The 14,839-nt window shown below is 60.6% G+C and overlaps 2 protein-coding genes across 14 annotated transcripts in view; one reads left to right on the forward strand and one right to left on the reverse strand.

Annotated features, from left to right (window-relative positions):
- SMPD2 (sphingomyelin phosphodiesterase 2) overlaps window positions 1-2,668 on the forward strand; it is a 41,915-nt gene extending 39,247 nt beyond the window's left edge. For all 10 annotated transcript variants that reach the window (XM_034991779.1, XM_034991772.1, XM_034991773.1 and 7 more), the window contains 9 exons: window positions 107-203; window positions 323-399; window positions 752-845; window positions 989-1,078; window positions 1,314-1,396; window positions 1,525-1,657; window positions 1,750-1,854; window positions 2,013-2,166; window positions 2,266-2,668. In XM_034991779.1, coding sequence (XP_034847670.1) covers window positions 107-203; window positions 323-399; window positions 752-845; window positions 989-1,078; window positions 1,314-1,396; window positions 1,525-1,657; window positions 1,750-1,854; window positions 2,013-2,166; window positions 2,266-2,651 — 1,219 coding nt within the window. In that variant the 3' untranslated portion in view covers window positions 2,652-2,668. The remainder of the gene's footprint in view (window positions 1-106; window positions 204-322; window positions 400-751; window positions 846-988; window positions 1,079-1,313; window positions 1,397-1,524; window positions 1,658-1,749; window positions 1,855-2,012; window positions 2,167-2,265) is intronic.
- Window positions 2,669-2,805: 137 nt separating this feature from the next.
- MICAL1 (microtubule associated monooxygenase, calponin and LIM domain containing 1) lies at window positions 2,806-13,512 on the reverse strand. Of its 4 annotated transcripts, none has more exons than XM_034991771.1 (25): window positions 13,413-13,512; window positions 11,521-11,831; window positions 11,217-11,424; window positions 10,843-10,947; window positions 10,415-10,519; window positions 10,139-10,294; window positions 9,782-9,882; window positions 8,872-9,129; window positions 8,473-8,588; window positions 8,153-8,279; window positions 7,969-8,050; window positions 7,312-7,447; window positions 6,688-6,890; window positions 6,485-6,573; window positions 6,321-6,362; window positions 6,065-6,148; window positions 5,784-5,940; window positions 5,424-5,500; window positions 4,851-5,064; window positions 4,620-4,717; window positions 4,213-4,326; window positions 3,997-4,090; window positions 3,755-3,854; window positions 3,579-3,652; window positions 2,806-3,085 (listed from the first exon to the last, which is right to left on the reverse strand). In XM_034991771.1, exons 2-25 carry the CDS (start codon window positions 11,776-11,778, stop codon window positions 2,937-2,939), a joined length of 3,147 nt encoding a protein of 1,048 aa, XP_034847662.1. In that variant the 5' UTR covers window positions 11,779-11,831; window positions 13,413-13,512; the 3' UTR covers window positions 2,806-2,936. The 4 variants fall into 4 exon arrangements, 3 of the variants coding, with proteins under 3 accessions (XP_034847662.1, XP_034847660.1, XP_034847661.1); XM_034991769.1 differs by having other exon boundaries at window positions 4,851-5,127; XM_034991770.1 differs by having other exon boundaries at window positions 4,851-5,127; window positions 11,521-11,864; window positions 13,413-13,481.
- Between the last annotated feature and the right edge of the window lie 1,327 nt (window positions 13,513-14,839).

Consider the following 14,839-nt stretch of genomic DNA (forward strand, 5'->3'; position numbering starts at 1 on the left):
GCGGGGGGCACCCGCACCTCCAGGCCCACACCGGCCCCGGCTCCCGCGGTGCACGGAGAGCGCAGCGCCTCCAGCCATCACCTTGCCTGGCCCTTCTCGTCCTCAGGGGCATTCCCTACCTGAGCAAGCACCGGGCCGACCGCATGAAGCGCCTGGGAGACTTTCTGAACATGGAGAGCTTCGACCTAGCTCTCCTGGAGGAGGTGGGCAGTGTGGAACTGGTGTGGAACCCTGACTGGGACGGGGTGGGGGGCGGCGGGGGACGCAGGAGGGGACGCTTCCCGGGGGGCGGGCAGGCAAGCATCCTCGCCTCTTCCCTCAGGTGTGGAGTGAGCAGGACTTCCAGTACCTGAGACAGAAGCTGTTGCCCACCTACCCAGCTGCACACTATTTCAGTAGGTGAGAAGCCTACCTAACCCGTCTGGAAGCTTGTTCTCAGATCGGGAAGCTTTCGGTCCTACCAGCCCTTCCCTATCCTGCCCGCATCCTCCTTCCTCTTTCCCAGAGCCCTCTCCTGTGGGTGTGGGTGCAAGAGTAGGTGGAACCGGGAAGATGTGCGCTCTTCAGCCCATCCCAAGCCTTATCAAGTCACTCTATCGTCCCACGGAGACTCTTGCTTTGAGCTTTGCTCTGGTGCTGATCTCAGCAACAAAACTGAGATAAAAAGTAGCTGATAGAGCTGGGAGAGGAGGGAGGGGAAGGCTGGGTCTCTTTCTGCTTTTCTGGCCGTTAATCAGGACTTGGTTTGCAGTGGTGTCATCGGCAGTGGTCTCTGCGTCTTCTCCAAACATCCTATCCAGGAATTCACCCAGCACGTCTACACCCTCAATGGCTACCCCTACATGGTAAGCCTTATGTCAGATTTCTTCCGCCTCCCTTTCCCACCCCCCAGTAACACATGGTAAAGGAGGCAGCCTTCCCCGGGCTGCAGGGGGTGGGCAGAAAGAGGGTGGCCATGCCCTGAGTTCCTGCTCCCTCCTGCCTGCAGATCCATCATGGAGACTGGTTCTGCGGGAAGGCTGTGGGGCTGCTGGTGCTCCATCTAAGTGGACTGGTGCTCAATGTCTATGTGACCCACGTGAGTGAAGCTGGCAGGGCTGGGATAGGCGGCCTGGTTCTGGGAGGGAGAGATGGGCCTCCTCTACTTGGGCTGCCTGAGGGTGAGCTTGGGGCCAGGATCTCCCAAGGTTACTGGGCAAGGTTTGCCCATTTTTTAACCAAGTATCATGCCAAGTGACAGACACAAGCATGATTTAGACCCTCAGATAGGGACCGTCAGTCTCATCTGCTATAACCTCACCTGTCTTGCTCAGCTCCATGCCGAGTACAATCGACAGAAGGACATCTACCTAACACACCGTGTGGCCCAAGCTTGGGAACTGGCCCAGTTCATCCAGTGTGTGAGCCTGGGCTTGGCAGGGGAAGTGGGATGGGCCAGGGGTTGAGGGGTGGTCAGGGCACCACTTAAAGGAGGGCAGAGCCGGTTGGGGAAGAACTCCTGCCTCACCAACCTGGTTCCCCCAGCCACACATCCAAGAAGGCCGATGTGGTTCTGTTGTGTGGCGACCTCAACTTGCACCCGAAGGACCTGGGCTGCCGCCTGCTGAAGGAGTGGACAGGGCTGCATGATGCCTACCTCGAGACCCGGGATTTCAAAGTGAGAACCCGCCTGATTATTTCCATGCCTACACCCTCAGCTTCTCTCCTCTTTCTCCCCTACGTCCTAGCATGAACCATCTATTCACTTAGGGCTCTGAAGAAGGCTGCACCATGCTGCCTGAGAACTGCTACGTCAACCAGCGGGAGCTAGAGCTATTTCCGTTTGGCATCCGCATTGACTACGTGCTGTATAAGGTCAGGCCTGTTCCCTCAGTGTGTCTTCACCCACCACGTCTCTGTCTTTCACCAGCTTGTGCTCATCTTTCGTCCAGCTAGTCTAGTCTAGTCACTGATGGCTGGAGAATGGGAGGAGGCCCTCAAAGATGTTTCTCTCTGGCCCTGACTTTTCCTAGGCGGTTTCTGGCTTTTACGTCTCCTGTAAGACTCTTAGAACCACTACAGGCCACGACCCTCACAGTGGCACCCCTCTCTCTGATCATGAGGCCCTGATGGCTACTCTGTGTGTGAGACACAGCCCCCCCCAGCACACGCCCAGCCCTACTCATGGTAAGTCACCCCACCCTCTCCCGGGGTCCCTCCCCACCACAAGGCAGCCCCTCCACTCTGACCCGCTCTCTCCTGCCCCACTGCCCTGCTTTATTCTAGGACCAGCAGAAAGGTCACGATTGGTCAGTATATTAAAGGAGGCCTGGATAGAGCTGGACCTGGGCGTGGCTCAAGCTCGCTGGTGGGCCACTTCCGCCGGCTACGTGATCGGTCTAGGGCTGCTGCTCCTGGCCTTGCTGTGCGCCTTGGCAGCTGGAGGAGGGGTGAGGGAGGTTGCCATACTACTCTGGACTCCCAGTGTGGGACTGCTGCTGGGGGCAGGGGCGGTCTACGTCGTCCACACGCAGGAGGCCAAGGGCTTGTCTGGGGCTCGGGCTGAGCTCCAGCATGTGCTGGGAAGGGCAAGGGAGGCCCAGGATCGGGGCACAGAGTCTCCGCCAGCCCTGCTCCTGCAGCAGGAGGGGGATGGAACTGAGGAACAATAAAGTTTGACACTTTTGTGGCTCTGCCTTTTCCTTGTAGAGGCAGCGATTGGGGCCAAAGGTCATTGTGACTGTCATAATATAGATGGCTAAGCTCCTACATGTCTACCCTCCCTGCACACCCTGCCTCCCACCTGCAGGCAGCCTAAGCCCTGTCTGTGGCAGAAGCATTTTTATTGTAAACAGTGAGGCCTCCTCCCAGGCAGACCAGAGGAGCAGGGTAGCACAGTCCTGGGGTGAGGTGGTTTTCCGTGTAGGGATCTTAGAGGGCAGGCAGCCCATTCTCTTTTAGCCCTGGGCCCCTGGCTCCAAGGCCAGCTCACTGAGCCTGCGTTCCTCCTGGAAGCGGATAAGTTCATCTCGCTGGTTCACCACATCCACCAGCTTCTTCAGGAGCTGGTCCTCAGCCTGCCGATCGGCAGGGGTCTTTAGGGCTCCTGAAGAAGACAACAAAGCTTAGAGAACAGGGACTTGGGCAGGGAGGCAGGAAAGGCACAGCTTAATCCCAGCCTATGTGACTTCCACGATTTGGGCTTTGTTTCCTCATCTGTAAGATTGGCTCTGTCCACACCAGTGGTTTGCTAGCACTCTTCAGCAGCACCATTTTTATTGTAGTCTAGATTGATAATATATACGATATATGTGCAATTTCTGTGCCCAGCATGGGGCTTGAAATCATGACCTTGAGATCAAGGGTCACACGGTCTTCCAGCTGAGCCAGCCAGGCGCCCCAGCAGCAGCACCATCTTTAAAGTAAGGAAGCTTAACGTAAAAGCCCAGCTGTGCAGCCCTGACTGAACTGAAGGCAAAGTAGGGGCTTGGAGCCCCATTCTCTGGCTTCCTCCTGAAATGCCTCAGAGGCACTCGGACTAGAGGACCATGTGCTTGGTCAGTATCCGAGGTCAGAGGCTGTGTGTATGGCCCACCTACCTTCCTGGTTTACGTAGCTTCGTAGCTCCTGGTCCAGCTGCCACTGTTCCTCCTGCAGGTTCAGCTCTTTCACCCTGTGGAGGGCAGGGGTTGAAGAGTCACAGCTGTCCAGGGTGCCCGAGGACCCAGCTGGGCTCTGGCTCCGGTGCCAACCGTCACCACCCACTGCCCCTTACGTGAGCATGAGCTCAGCTTCCTCCGCCAGTAGGTTGTTTTTCTTCTGAACGAGCTGTAGCAGCTGTTCCAGCCCCAGTGCCTTGTGCTGTTCTGGGGATCCTGACGGGAAGGAGGAATGGGCGAGGGGGGTCAGGTGTCAGGAGCATGAGGAGTGAAGCCTGCTGGGGACAAAGTCTGGTGGTCTGAGGGAGCACTGGGAGGCGGAGGGATGTCGTAGCTTGTCCCTCCTGTCTTTACTCACTGCTCTGGCTTCTCAAGGCCAGCTCCACCTTCGTGCCCTCAGCCTCCAGCTCCCCTAGAGCAGTCTCAATTTCATTTAGTCGCCGCTGGACAGCCTGAGGGGCACAAGACAGAAGGCCCAGGAGTCTCTGGACTGCTCAAGTACAGAGCTCTGGAGAAACCCCGATTCCGCGTCAGAACTCTGACCCCATCAGAACGGCGAACCCGTAGACCTCACCTGGGCCTTGCAGAACCGCTTCATCTCCTCCTCCCTAGCGCGGCGCAACAGAGTCCGACGCCATGTTGGGTACTTGCTCATGGTGCCTGAGTTCTTGGCCAAGGTCAGCAGAGCCTATGGCAGGGTCAGGCCAGTCAGTCTGCCCCCCCCCTCGCCTCCCCACCGTTGGATAGGGGCTGGAGAAGCTCTGTTTGGAAGGGGTCAAAGCTTCCTGGGCTGGAGACACAGGGTAAGTTCTGGTAGAAGAGACAGGCTTAGAGACCTGAGTCAGATTGGGTGAGAAGACATTCTGAGAGACAGGCTCAGAGGAGGGAGCATTCTATAGGTTTTTCCTGTGGTGGGCAGTGAGGCATATTTAGAGGATGCGTGCTGGCTTCAGCGGGATAGGTGGCCAGGTTCCTTCTCACCTCCTCCGTGTCTGAGTGCAAAGCCACAGTTTCCTCTGCATCCTTTTCCTCCTCACTGGAGGAGGGACTCTGTTCCTGCTCCTCCTCCATGGCCACAACTGCACAGAGGAGTAGACATGGCCTGGGCCCCACGGCCTCCCTTTCCATTCCCCAGCATTCCCCTTTTCAGGAATCCCAGTACCACCCACTGCATCCCCACCCTGGGTGAGCACGTCTGGGCAAAGCAGGTACCTTGAGAGCTCTGGACTGGCATTCCCCAACCTACAAAGCTGCCCTCCAGGGCCTGGCGGGCCAAGGCCGAGCAGCTGCGGGGAGGCTTGGGTGGAGGCTCCAGTTCCGGGTCAGGGGTCAGATTAAGGGAGGACAGCCGCTGGCGTTCTGGGCTGGAGAGGCGGATCAGCTGGCGGGTAGGCTGGCTGGGGTTTGGGACAGGACTGGTCCCCTCCTGGGGGACGACAGAAGTTGAGGGCCCCGATGGCATGCTATTTTCATCCGGTGTGGGGACGTCTTGGAAAAGCCACCATGTAGTCTGGTCAGTGACCTGCCCATTGTGGGGCCGAGGCTGCCCCTTTAGACAAATGTGGACCCTGTATTCACCCAAGTATTCATTCACTGATGCCGTTTACTGAACAGTGTTAGGCAGCGTTTGACACACTTGAGATACATCGGTAAGAAAAATCTCTGCCTTCATGGAGCTTTCCTTCCAAAGGAGAACATTCAGTTACCCCCAGCAAAGTCTGCTGGGCTTGGAGAGACCCCTTTACTCTTTGCCCACACCCCAACACACAGTTTCATAGTTTTTACCTGACTCTCAGGGCAGGGGTCAGTGCCATCCTCTTTGGGACCTGTCTGGGGCAGGTGCTGGAGGCAGTAGAAGTGTCCTGGGCAGGGTGGAGGAGGGGAGAAGACATGAGCCGTAGGCAGCCCGATGCCCAGATACTCCATTTATCAGCGAGGGCAGGGGTGACAGGACTTGATTCGCAGGTGAATTTCTGCTGGCCTCCTGGTTCCTTAGCCCCACATTTGGGGATTTGGAGGGGACAGAGAAGACCTTGAACTCAGGGCAAGAGAGTGCCATCTTGCGCCTGTTGCCACCTTGTGCCCCAGACCCCAGTTGCCCTCCAGTTTCAAGTTCCTTGCCCCCCGACGGCCAGGCCCGCTTACCGTCTCCTGGGTGCTGCCCGTAGCCACCGGGCCACAATATGGCCTCACAGCTGTGGCAGCGGAAGCAGCTCCGGTGAAAGAAACGGCCATCGGCACAGGAGCGTTCCAGGACGTAGAGGTGTTCCCCACAGAGTGCACACAGGTCCCCGGCACCAGCCTGCACCAACCCCCAGACCACAGGGTCCGCTGGAGTCAAGGCCAGTGGCCAAGATCGTCCTCCTTGAAACACCCCTTCTTGCCCTCCCCAGGCCTCTGTCTGCAGACAGGGCCCACTTTCTCACCTCCTGGTGTTGGGATGGGGGTGTCGGGGGTACACCAGACTCCGGGACAGGTGGCTCCTCGGTACTTGGGGTCTTAGCCTCTACCTAAGGAGGTAAGTGCTCAGGGAGGGAGGTGGAGGGGCAGGAGGGGCTGGAGAGTGGCTATGTGTGCAGAACAGAAAAATCTGAAAGAAGTGAGCCAGGAAGGGAACCTGGATAGGGGGGGTTATAGGATGCAGGAAAGAGCAGGGGCCTCTGCAGCCCTACATGCATTTACCTCTAGGCGCAGCTTCTTGCCACCAGTATCCTCCCCATTTTCCTGCAACAAGTCCTACACTCGGCATGGGGCTCTGAGCTACAGCCCTACTCCCATTAGGAATGTCCTCCCCATCACCCCAGGGACCCCCACTGCCCAGCTCCAACCCTGCCCAGACTCGCCACCTGGGCCCGGGTCCGTTGCAGGGTCCTCTGCAGTTTGCCAAGGAATAGCACAGCACTGGGGGTCCCGGGAAAGCCTTGGCTGGCAGGGCCTGTGGGGGGGGGGGGGTGTCCAAGTGGGTGGTGAATCAGTGCTGTATGTCCTGAACGGACAGCCACGGCCCGGCCCGGGGTGCCGCTCCCAGCTGTCCCTCCCCCGCACCTACCCTGCAGGCCACCTGGGCTGTGGGGCACGTTCTTGAAGGTGCTATGGAATTGGCTGAGGTATGCGATGAGGCCCAGTGGGTCGCTCCCTGCCACCACCGCCTTTGCGGACAGCATGGGCGTGATGCCCAGCTCATACTCCGCAATCTTTAGTGCCCAAGCAGTGGCTTCCAGGGCCCCCAGCCCTTGCAGCTCTGAGGGTTCCCTGTGGGGTGTCGGGGAGAAAAGCCAATGCAAGACCAGCACCTGACCCCACTGAAGGGGGAGAGGATGAGGAGTGAGTAGCGGGCAGGGGCTAGTGGGGCCCAAGGGAGGACAGGGCATGAGGGGTTTATGCTCTGCTATACACCCACCCCCCGGCTCCCCACCCGCCCACCAACAACTTTCTGGCCTTGGGGGGCTCCCTACTGAATGCATCTGACTCCCACAAGACTCAGGGAGGGGCAGTGACTTGGGCACAAAGACTACCAGCAAATGATGGCACTGGCGCCCTCAACCGGGGGTGACCCCTACACAGTGCCCGCCCCCCCCCCGCCCCAGTCCCCGCTACCGGAGGTGGGGGGAGGGGGCAGAGGCACTAGAGAGGTGTGGCCTGCCAGGGACCGCTGAGCCTGATCTGAACTCACAGCAGGCCGGGCCGCAGCCGGTGCAGCAGGGCGCACAGGGCCCGCCCGTCAGCCCAGGAGGAGGACAGGTCGGTGACGTGGACGCCCGGGTACCCAGCGGTCTGCTCCTGGCACCAGCGCAACAACTCCTGGCTGCCTGCCGAGCCCGAGAGAGGAGGCTGTGCTGCACCCCGGGGCGCCGGCTCCACGCGCGCCCAGTGCCCGGGGCTCAGTCTGGGGGGGGCCGGGGGGGGGGAGAGGCAGGGCCCATCCCTACAGGGGCACCAACTCAGTGCTCACTGAGCAGCACTGCCTTCATCCCAGTTGTCTCCTGGAATAAAGTGGACGAACGAGTCGAGTGGTAGCACTGCTAGCCAGAAGAGGGCGGGAGGCTGTGAACCGAGGGACGGGGGAGGCCCGGAGGCTCAAAGGGAGGGCGGGTCTGCGGCCTGCAAGGCTGGGAGGGCTCTGGAGGGGGTGTGGCGACACGCGTCTGGCGCACGGATGGGCCCCGCTCGGCGCTCCGCTGCCCCGGCACCTCCTGGAGGCCCCGGACTTGCCCACCATCCACCCTCCAGCCCGGGGCTGCCGCTGTGCCAGTGGCTGGCGCTGGCGCCACACTGGGTGGCGAATATTTTGGGCAACCCCCCCACCCCCTGCCGAGGAAGGCTTGCTCACCCGTGGCTGGATTTCCGCCGTCTATCTTGTCGCTGTTCCTCCTCACAGGCTCCTTGGCTGCCACGTCATACAGGTCTCGTACCTAAGGCGGCCCCTTTCAGGTCTCCAGACAGGCTGACCACCCGCCTCAGCCCTTGGGTAGGGGCCTGCCCTGGGGAGTCCGGTGGGTGCCAGGGGGTCTGACCTGATTGGGAGTCACCGCCCGGAGGTTCAGGGTGGGGTAGCGGGTGGCTGGGTCCAGCCCGTACTGCGCCACGTTGCGGTGCATGTTTTCTGGGGAGGTCTGGGAGAGGAGCTGGTACAAGCTCTCCCTGAGGGAGTAAGTGTGAGGGCAGGGGCTCGTGTGGGAGGGCACCCATCAGCACCCACCCCTCGAGAACTGCCAGGCCTTCCTGGATTCTCTCACCCATGCCCCCCATCTATTCACCCAGAACCCCCCACCCTCTTCCTGATCCTTGTCCTGTTTCTAGCCCTGCCCTCCCCACCCCCCAACTCGGGCCTCACCGCTCGGCCAACACTTCTAGGGGCCCAGCACCCTCTGCCCACCGCTTCACCATCCAGGCGGCATCAAAGGCTGCCAAGAAGCCCCGAGCCACTCCAGTGCCCAGGGGCCAGAAGGGCTGCAGGGGCAAAAAGATAGGGAACAGTTCAGTGAGAGTCCAACAGGAGTGCCCAAGCCCTGATGCCCCCCAAATCATAGCTGAGGGGGGCCCCACACCACACCAAGCAGCCCTCAGCTCCTCCCCACAACCAGCAAACCTTTTCACCCCCTCCTTCCTAGGAGGCAACCTTCCTCCCCCCAACCATGGAACCCCTGCACCTCTTTACAAGGAGTTCCCGTTTCTGGAAGCCCCAGGAAGCTCAACCTCTCCCCCCCCATTCAGGGAGCCCTGGCCCCCTCACCTCCACCAGGCAGTCCCCCACCAGCCCCAGCAGCAGGCGGGCGCCATGCTTCTCCTGCACTCGAGCAGAACTCTCTGCCCGCATCATGCTTGTGAAATCAAAGGCAGAGATGTCAGGCCGCCCGTGGGCGTCCCGGGCAAACTCCAGCTTCCCGAGCTTGCCGTGGGTGGCGAAGTCAGCAGCTGCCCGGACGAAGTGCTGCAGAGCCTCGGGCACCACATTGGCGCTGCCCAACAGCCGGTCGATCTCCGGCCAGTCCTACAAGCCAACAGAGCAGAACCAGCAGGGTAACTGGGCTGGATTAGAATCTGAACATCCTGCCTCCCCACCCTCCAGCAGCTTCCTCAGCACTCCCCCTGCTGCTGGGGCTCCCCGCCCCCAAGGCCCAGTTCCATTACTGTTACTGTGCACTTGTTTTGGATAAGACCTGAACTTCTCAGCCTCAGTTTCCCCATCATTTAGAGATGACATACCTAACTCCCCGAGGTACTCATGAGAATTCAGATGAGAAAATGCACGTAAAGTTCTCATCACAATACCTAACACATAGTAGGTTTTCAACTAGTTCGTTCAGCAAATATTTACCAGGTGCTGACTACGCACCAGGTACCATTCTAGGTGCGGGGCATCTTCAGCAAGCAAAAAGGGCAAAGAGACAAAACCCCTGCCCTCGTGGAGCTTACATACGTAACTCTGTGGCTGGTAGCAGGTGTTTAGCCCAGAATATGGTTCAGGTTGTCCTGTAAACCCCAGGGGAGAAGGGCTTGCTGAGGTGGAGAAAATGTCAGGGCAACGGCAGAAGAGGACAGTCTCCCTCCACACCAGGGGGAGACACTGTGTCCAGGGCTGGCCTCCACCTTGCAGGGCCCACCGCCCAGCCCCTCCCTCCCTGCCTGGGCCCGGGCCCCACCTGACGCAGCACCCCCAGCCGCAGCAGGCACTGCTTCTTGGCTGTCATCACAAAGTAGTGGGTGTCATCCTTATAGTACACGATGTTCTCCAGATCAATGCCTGCGGGGACACCACCGGGGGGGGGGGGGGCGAGATGCGTCTCCTCCTCATTCTGTGTCACCTCTCCAAACACCCAGCCGTGCCTGACCTCTGAGAGCTGGGGTCACAGTTTAGACTGCGGTGGGTGCCCCCTACACAGGGGCCCAGGAGTTCTGGTGGCACAATGGGCCCTCTGTCCCAGGCCCAGGAGGGAGAGGGAGGAACCAACCCACAGTCAGCTGGAGGGAGGGGAGACCCTGTGAGAGGGTGTCCCGACCTGTGGCTTTGAGCAGACTCTGGAAGAAGCTCTGATTGTAGATCCTGGCCACGCCGCTGATCTCAGGCACCTGCGTCTCTTCCATTGTGCGTCCATTCACAAAGTTGACCGTGATGCCAATGGCCAGTTTGCCACGCATTTCTCGCACTGTGAAGCCTAGAAGTGGGGGCAAGTGAGGGTCGGTAGGTATCGGCAAGAGAATGAGGGGCATAACAGCCTAGAAGGGCGCAGGAGGAGCCTAAGATGCTGGCTTCTTCGAAGGAAGGGGTCACTCACCTTCAGGGACGAATTTACCTCCGGCAGCAGAGATGAGAACATCAAATTCATAGTTGGCCAGTTGGGCTGGGGGGCTGGGCTGGAGCTGGGCACGCCAGCCACTCCCTGGGGCAGAAGGTGTGAGAGGCACAAAGGTGTGGGTGTCTGAAGGGGCCTGTACATTCCCAGGACAAGCCAAGGAAACAAACAAATGCGTGAAGCCCTTTGCAGTTGACAGTTTAGCAAGCAATGACACATTGTCTATCAACTTAAGCCTTCAAAACAGCTGTGGAAAGTAGGTAAGGAAGGACATATTTTACAGATGCTCAAAATGAGGCTCAGTGTGGTTGCACAAGGGCGACTAAGTTGACTCCCAATCCCACCCTTTTTCTTCCACGGGCCAAGATATCCTTGGCAGATGGGAGTCTGGGGAGCAGAGAGGTACTTACCCTTTTTGGGAGGGGGCTGGAGGCCGGTGAAAGTGACACCCCAGTGAATTTCCACCCCGAGCAGTAATGCCACTTTCAACAAAAGCAGCTGAAGCTGCCGGATGCCTGGAAGGGAGAGGAGATTAGGAACAGGGGCCCCAGGGACGCAGCACAGGGCCCCCAAGCACCAGTGGGCTCCCGGTCAGAGCTGGAAGAGGTCTTACAGGTCCCTCGGGTCCACTGCCCATTTTGCAGATGAGGAACGTGAGTCCTGCAGGTCCCCTGGCTAAAGTGCATCTTGTCCCCTCTGCCTCTTGGCCGTCCCAGCAGCCCCCCACTGGCCTGTCTGTAGGCCCAGGCTCACCCGCCCCTCTAGGCCACCAGGTGGTGCTCACTGATGTGGTCCAGGGTCCCTGTGCAGAAGCGCCCATAGAACTTCTTGGCGCCAAGTGCCCTAAGGTCATGGATGGTGAAGGGCCAGAGGTGCAGCACGTTGTGGCGCGAGAACTTGGTGCGCTTCTCCACCAGCACCACACGGGCCCCCAGCAGGGCCAGCTCCGCAGCAGCCCGCAGCCCACAGGGTCCAGCACCCACCACCAGGCACTGCGAACACACAAGGCAGTATGGGCATGGCATCCCGTCTCCCTCCTCTGACTCCCCCCAGCCGTCCAAGCCCCGTCCCAGGCAGCGTGTGTCCACCTTGGTGTTGGTGCAGGCCCGGCCCTGCTGGTAGACGGGCTGGCCTGCTCGCTTGTCCAGCTTGGCCCACAGCGACTTGGCACTCCAGTAGTTGAGCTGGGCCTTCATCTTGCGGTACTGGGGTAGGCCCCCACCGGGCTCTAGCCCTAGGGCCTCGCATAGCCCCTGGAAGCTGCTCAGCACATCCTGGCACAGCTGGGCCTGCAGGAAGCTCTCAAAGTGGGCATGCGCTGGGTTGGTGGAGGTGGGTGAAGCCATTTAGGCGGCCGAGGCTCCCAGGCAGGGAGCTCCCCAGCAGAGGCCTGCAGCTGCTGGAGAGGAGGAGGGAAGAGAAGGGGAGGAGGCTGGAGAAAGGTAGAAAGGAAAAGGATGGGGAGGAGAAGAAAGCAGGCTGGTGTCCCCAGGGGGCTCTGCGTCCACCCCTGATTGGCTCTGCTCTCTCCTCTCCCCCAGCCCACTCCCAATCTGCTCCAGAGACAACTGCTCTTCCTTCCAACTCCAAGTGAAATTTGCCAAATTTGGAAGTGAAAAATCAGCAGTCTTGGGCACAGGGGGCAGGAGGGAAGACAGGGAGCCTCCAGCTCAGCTTTCCTGTCCAGGGAGCTCCAAGCTCCCCTCCATCTCTGGGGCACTGGGCACAGGAATTCCGACCCTGCCTTGATGGGACCCCGGAAGCTGGGCATGGCAGAATATCTCAGACGTGGAGAGGGCAGGCAGCCGGGAGGAGAGTTTTCCTTGCCGGGCAGAGAGAGACAGACCTAATACCTGCAATCCCAGCTGCTCTCCCCTCTGGAGACCCTCCACACCTCCCTGTGCGGGCACCCCTCGGGGACCCCAGTGCCCCACTAAGCGTGGCGTATGTCTCATGCCAGGAGCAAAGCTGTCCTCCCTAGAACCCGTGATTGCCTCCTGAGGAGGAGGAGACCATCTCTAACTCCCTAGGTTCCCGTTCCCACTACCCAAACCCCTCAACAAACAACCCAGAGGATGTTGCGACTGCCTGAGGTGACAGAGGACTGGGTCTATTTCTGACTCACTGTGGTCAGAACACTTCCCCTGTGACTGCGGCTGCTCGGGTGGGCCTCGAGAGCGGTCGGGGGAGGGGAGGGTGGCGACAGCCTGGGTTCGCTCCCCCCAGCTTCCTCCCACTCGCAGCGACGCCCCGCCCCACCCCACCCCCCACCCCGGGCGCCGGGGCCGCTCTCCCAGGAATCTCCCGAGACAAGGCCTCCCTTTGTGCCCCTCTCCCTCGCTCGAGCCCCCACGCAACTTGAGGGGTGTCGAGTGGGGGCCTTCTCACGCTGGGACCGGGAGAAATAAGAGGGTGCGGAGGTCGGGGTTGCCCACGGGGTTATTAGGTGGCATCGATGGGGACAGGTCCTTGGAGCTGACCCCCGCGCGCACTCGGCCACCCCACCGGACCCGGCTGGAGCCCAGCGGGCCGGGCCGAGGGAGGAGGAGACTAAAGTTACCCGCTGCGGGTCACCTGGATGCGGGCAGCCGGAACATCAATCAGGAAGGGCAAAGGTCTCTCTTGAGGGTTCGGGGAATGGAAGGAGGAAGATCTCAGAGAAGGGGTAGAGAGGGGCGACTCAGCCTGGAAAGGCCAGGACAAAGGATGTGCGGGGTGGGTGGGTGGGGGGAGAGCAGCGTGGAAGGATGGAGAGGGAGCTGGACCACTGGCACCGGGGTGAGTGGGGCGGGGGGTGGACATCCACGCTCTGGACGCGAAAGTCTGGAGACGGGCTGAGCAGGGCGGGGGCGAGGGGAGACGGGCCGGACCCGCCAGGAGGAGTTCCCGAGCGCCCGGGACGGCGCTTCCCCGGAAGCGAGCCCCCGCCCCCACCCCCGGCGGGCAGGGGGCGCGCAGCTGGCGCCGCGGGACGACTTACCCGGCCTCCGGCGGGCGGGGAGGGCCGCTTCCCGCCCCGCGGGCGTCTCCGACCAGGCGGGTGGGGGAGGGCGGGGGCGGACGAAGGGGAGCCGAAGGAGACGCGGAGGGAAAGCGGCGGACGCGGGGCGGCGCGCCGGCTGCGCCCGGCCGGGGAGTTCGGCGGGGTGTGGGCTTCGGCGCCGCGCGCGGGGCCCGAGAGGCTTTATTCGCGCCTCATTAGCATCTCATTACCCCGCGATCCCGGGCTCGGGGCAGCTCCAGGGCTGCCTACGTCTGCTGGGTGGTGCCCGAGGGCGTGGCGCTGCGGACGCCTTGTTCCGCGTGAGGGTCGGACACCCGGGCGGGGCTGGCGGGGGCCGAGGAGCTCAGGCTCTGGGGCTCCCGGCTGCATCCCGGTGCCCGCGTGTGCGGAGCTAGCCCATCCCGGGCGGGCGAGGCCACCCGCTCTCGCGCGGTACCGACTCTGCGAGCCGCTTCCGAGCGCCCGGCGGGTAGGGCGCTCGGGCTGGGCAAGAAGTTTGCAGAAGCTGGCGGGTCCGTAGGTGCTCTCTTCGCCCCTCCTACCAGGAGATCCACGGCCCGGCCAGGGCTCCCACGATGGATCCGCCTCGAGGATCGGGGTCCGCCCCCCCTACGACAAGTCTGCCCCTAGACCCGGGCTGAGGGCGATGGGCACGGATTAAAGTCCTGGGAACTTGGCAGTCGGCAGCTTCCATAGCGGCATGAGAAGTGAGAGGACAAGAGGGTCTTGATGGGGTGGGGGTTAGGGTGGGGTTCGACCGCTGCGAAGGGGAAATAGGAAGGGTGTGTGGGAGAGAGGTTAGATCTCCGGTGTTAAAGTGGGCTTTGGAGAGAGGACCCACAGAACTGTCAATACTGAAAAGGGCTTTGAGGGACCTTTGGGATCCACTTCCTCAAATTCTTGATAAGGAAACAGGGCTGAATGTGAAGGTACCCAAGGTCATTCAACTAATTAATAAAACATCAATTCTCATTTATTGAGCAGCTACTATGAGTATAAGCTTAATTTCAATGATCACAACAGTCCCGTTTTTACTGGAAGAGAAACTGAGGGTCACAGAGGTTCTGTAACTTGCAGCACGATGGACAGCAAGTGGCAGCGCGAGCTAGTGTGGGGCCCAGCCAGGTCTGTGTGCTCTCCACCCCACCAGTGTGGCCCAGTGTGACAGATGAAAGGCTGGCATTTGAAGAAGTGGTTTCTTGTTTAGAGGAAGTGACACGGTTACATGAGAAACATTAACAAAACAGAGGAATAAAGGGGAGGGTCCCTGTCCTTGAGATGCAGGGACCAGAAGGAGTTGGGTGCCCTGTGGTTCGCCCTTCCTCTTTATTCTCCATTTGCTTTCCCCTGGAAACCCCTAGAGACCCATAAGACCTGAACACTCACTGCTCCCAGCCGGAGCG

This window comes from Mirounga leonina, unplaced genomic scaffold, assembly GCF_011800145.1.
Source record: "Mirounga leonina isolate KUSES-001 unplaced genomic scaffold, KU_Mleo_1.0 Mir_53, whole genome shotgun sequence".
Lineage (NCBI taxonomy): Eukaryota > Metazoa > Chordata > Mammalia > Carnivora > Phocidae > Mirounga > Mirounga leonina.

Coding starts and splice junctions, on each gene's coding strand:
- MICAL1 (XM_034991769.1), bottom strand. CDS start 11,778: ATGGCTTCACCCACCTCCACCAACCCAGCGCATGCCCACTTTGAGAGC. Junction 8,051..8,152: donor GGGCGGTGACTCCCAATCAG/GTCAGACCCCCT, acceptor GGGCCGCCTTAG/GTACGAGACCTGTATGACGT. Junction 4,327..4,619: donor TGCACTCAGACACGGAGGAG/GTGAGAAGGAAC, acceptor ACCCTGCCATAG/GCTCTGCTGACCTTGGCCAA.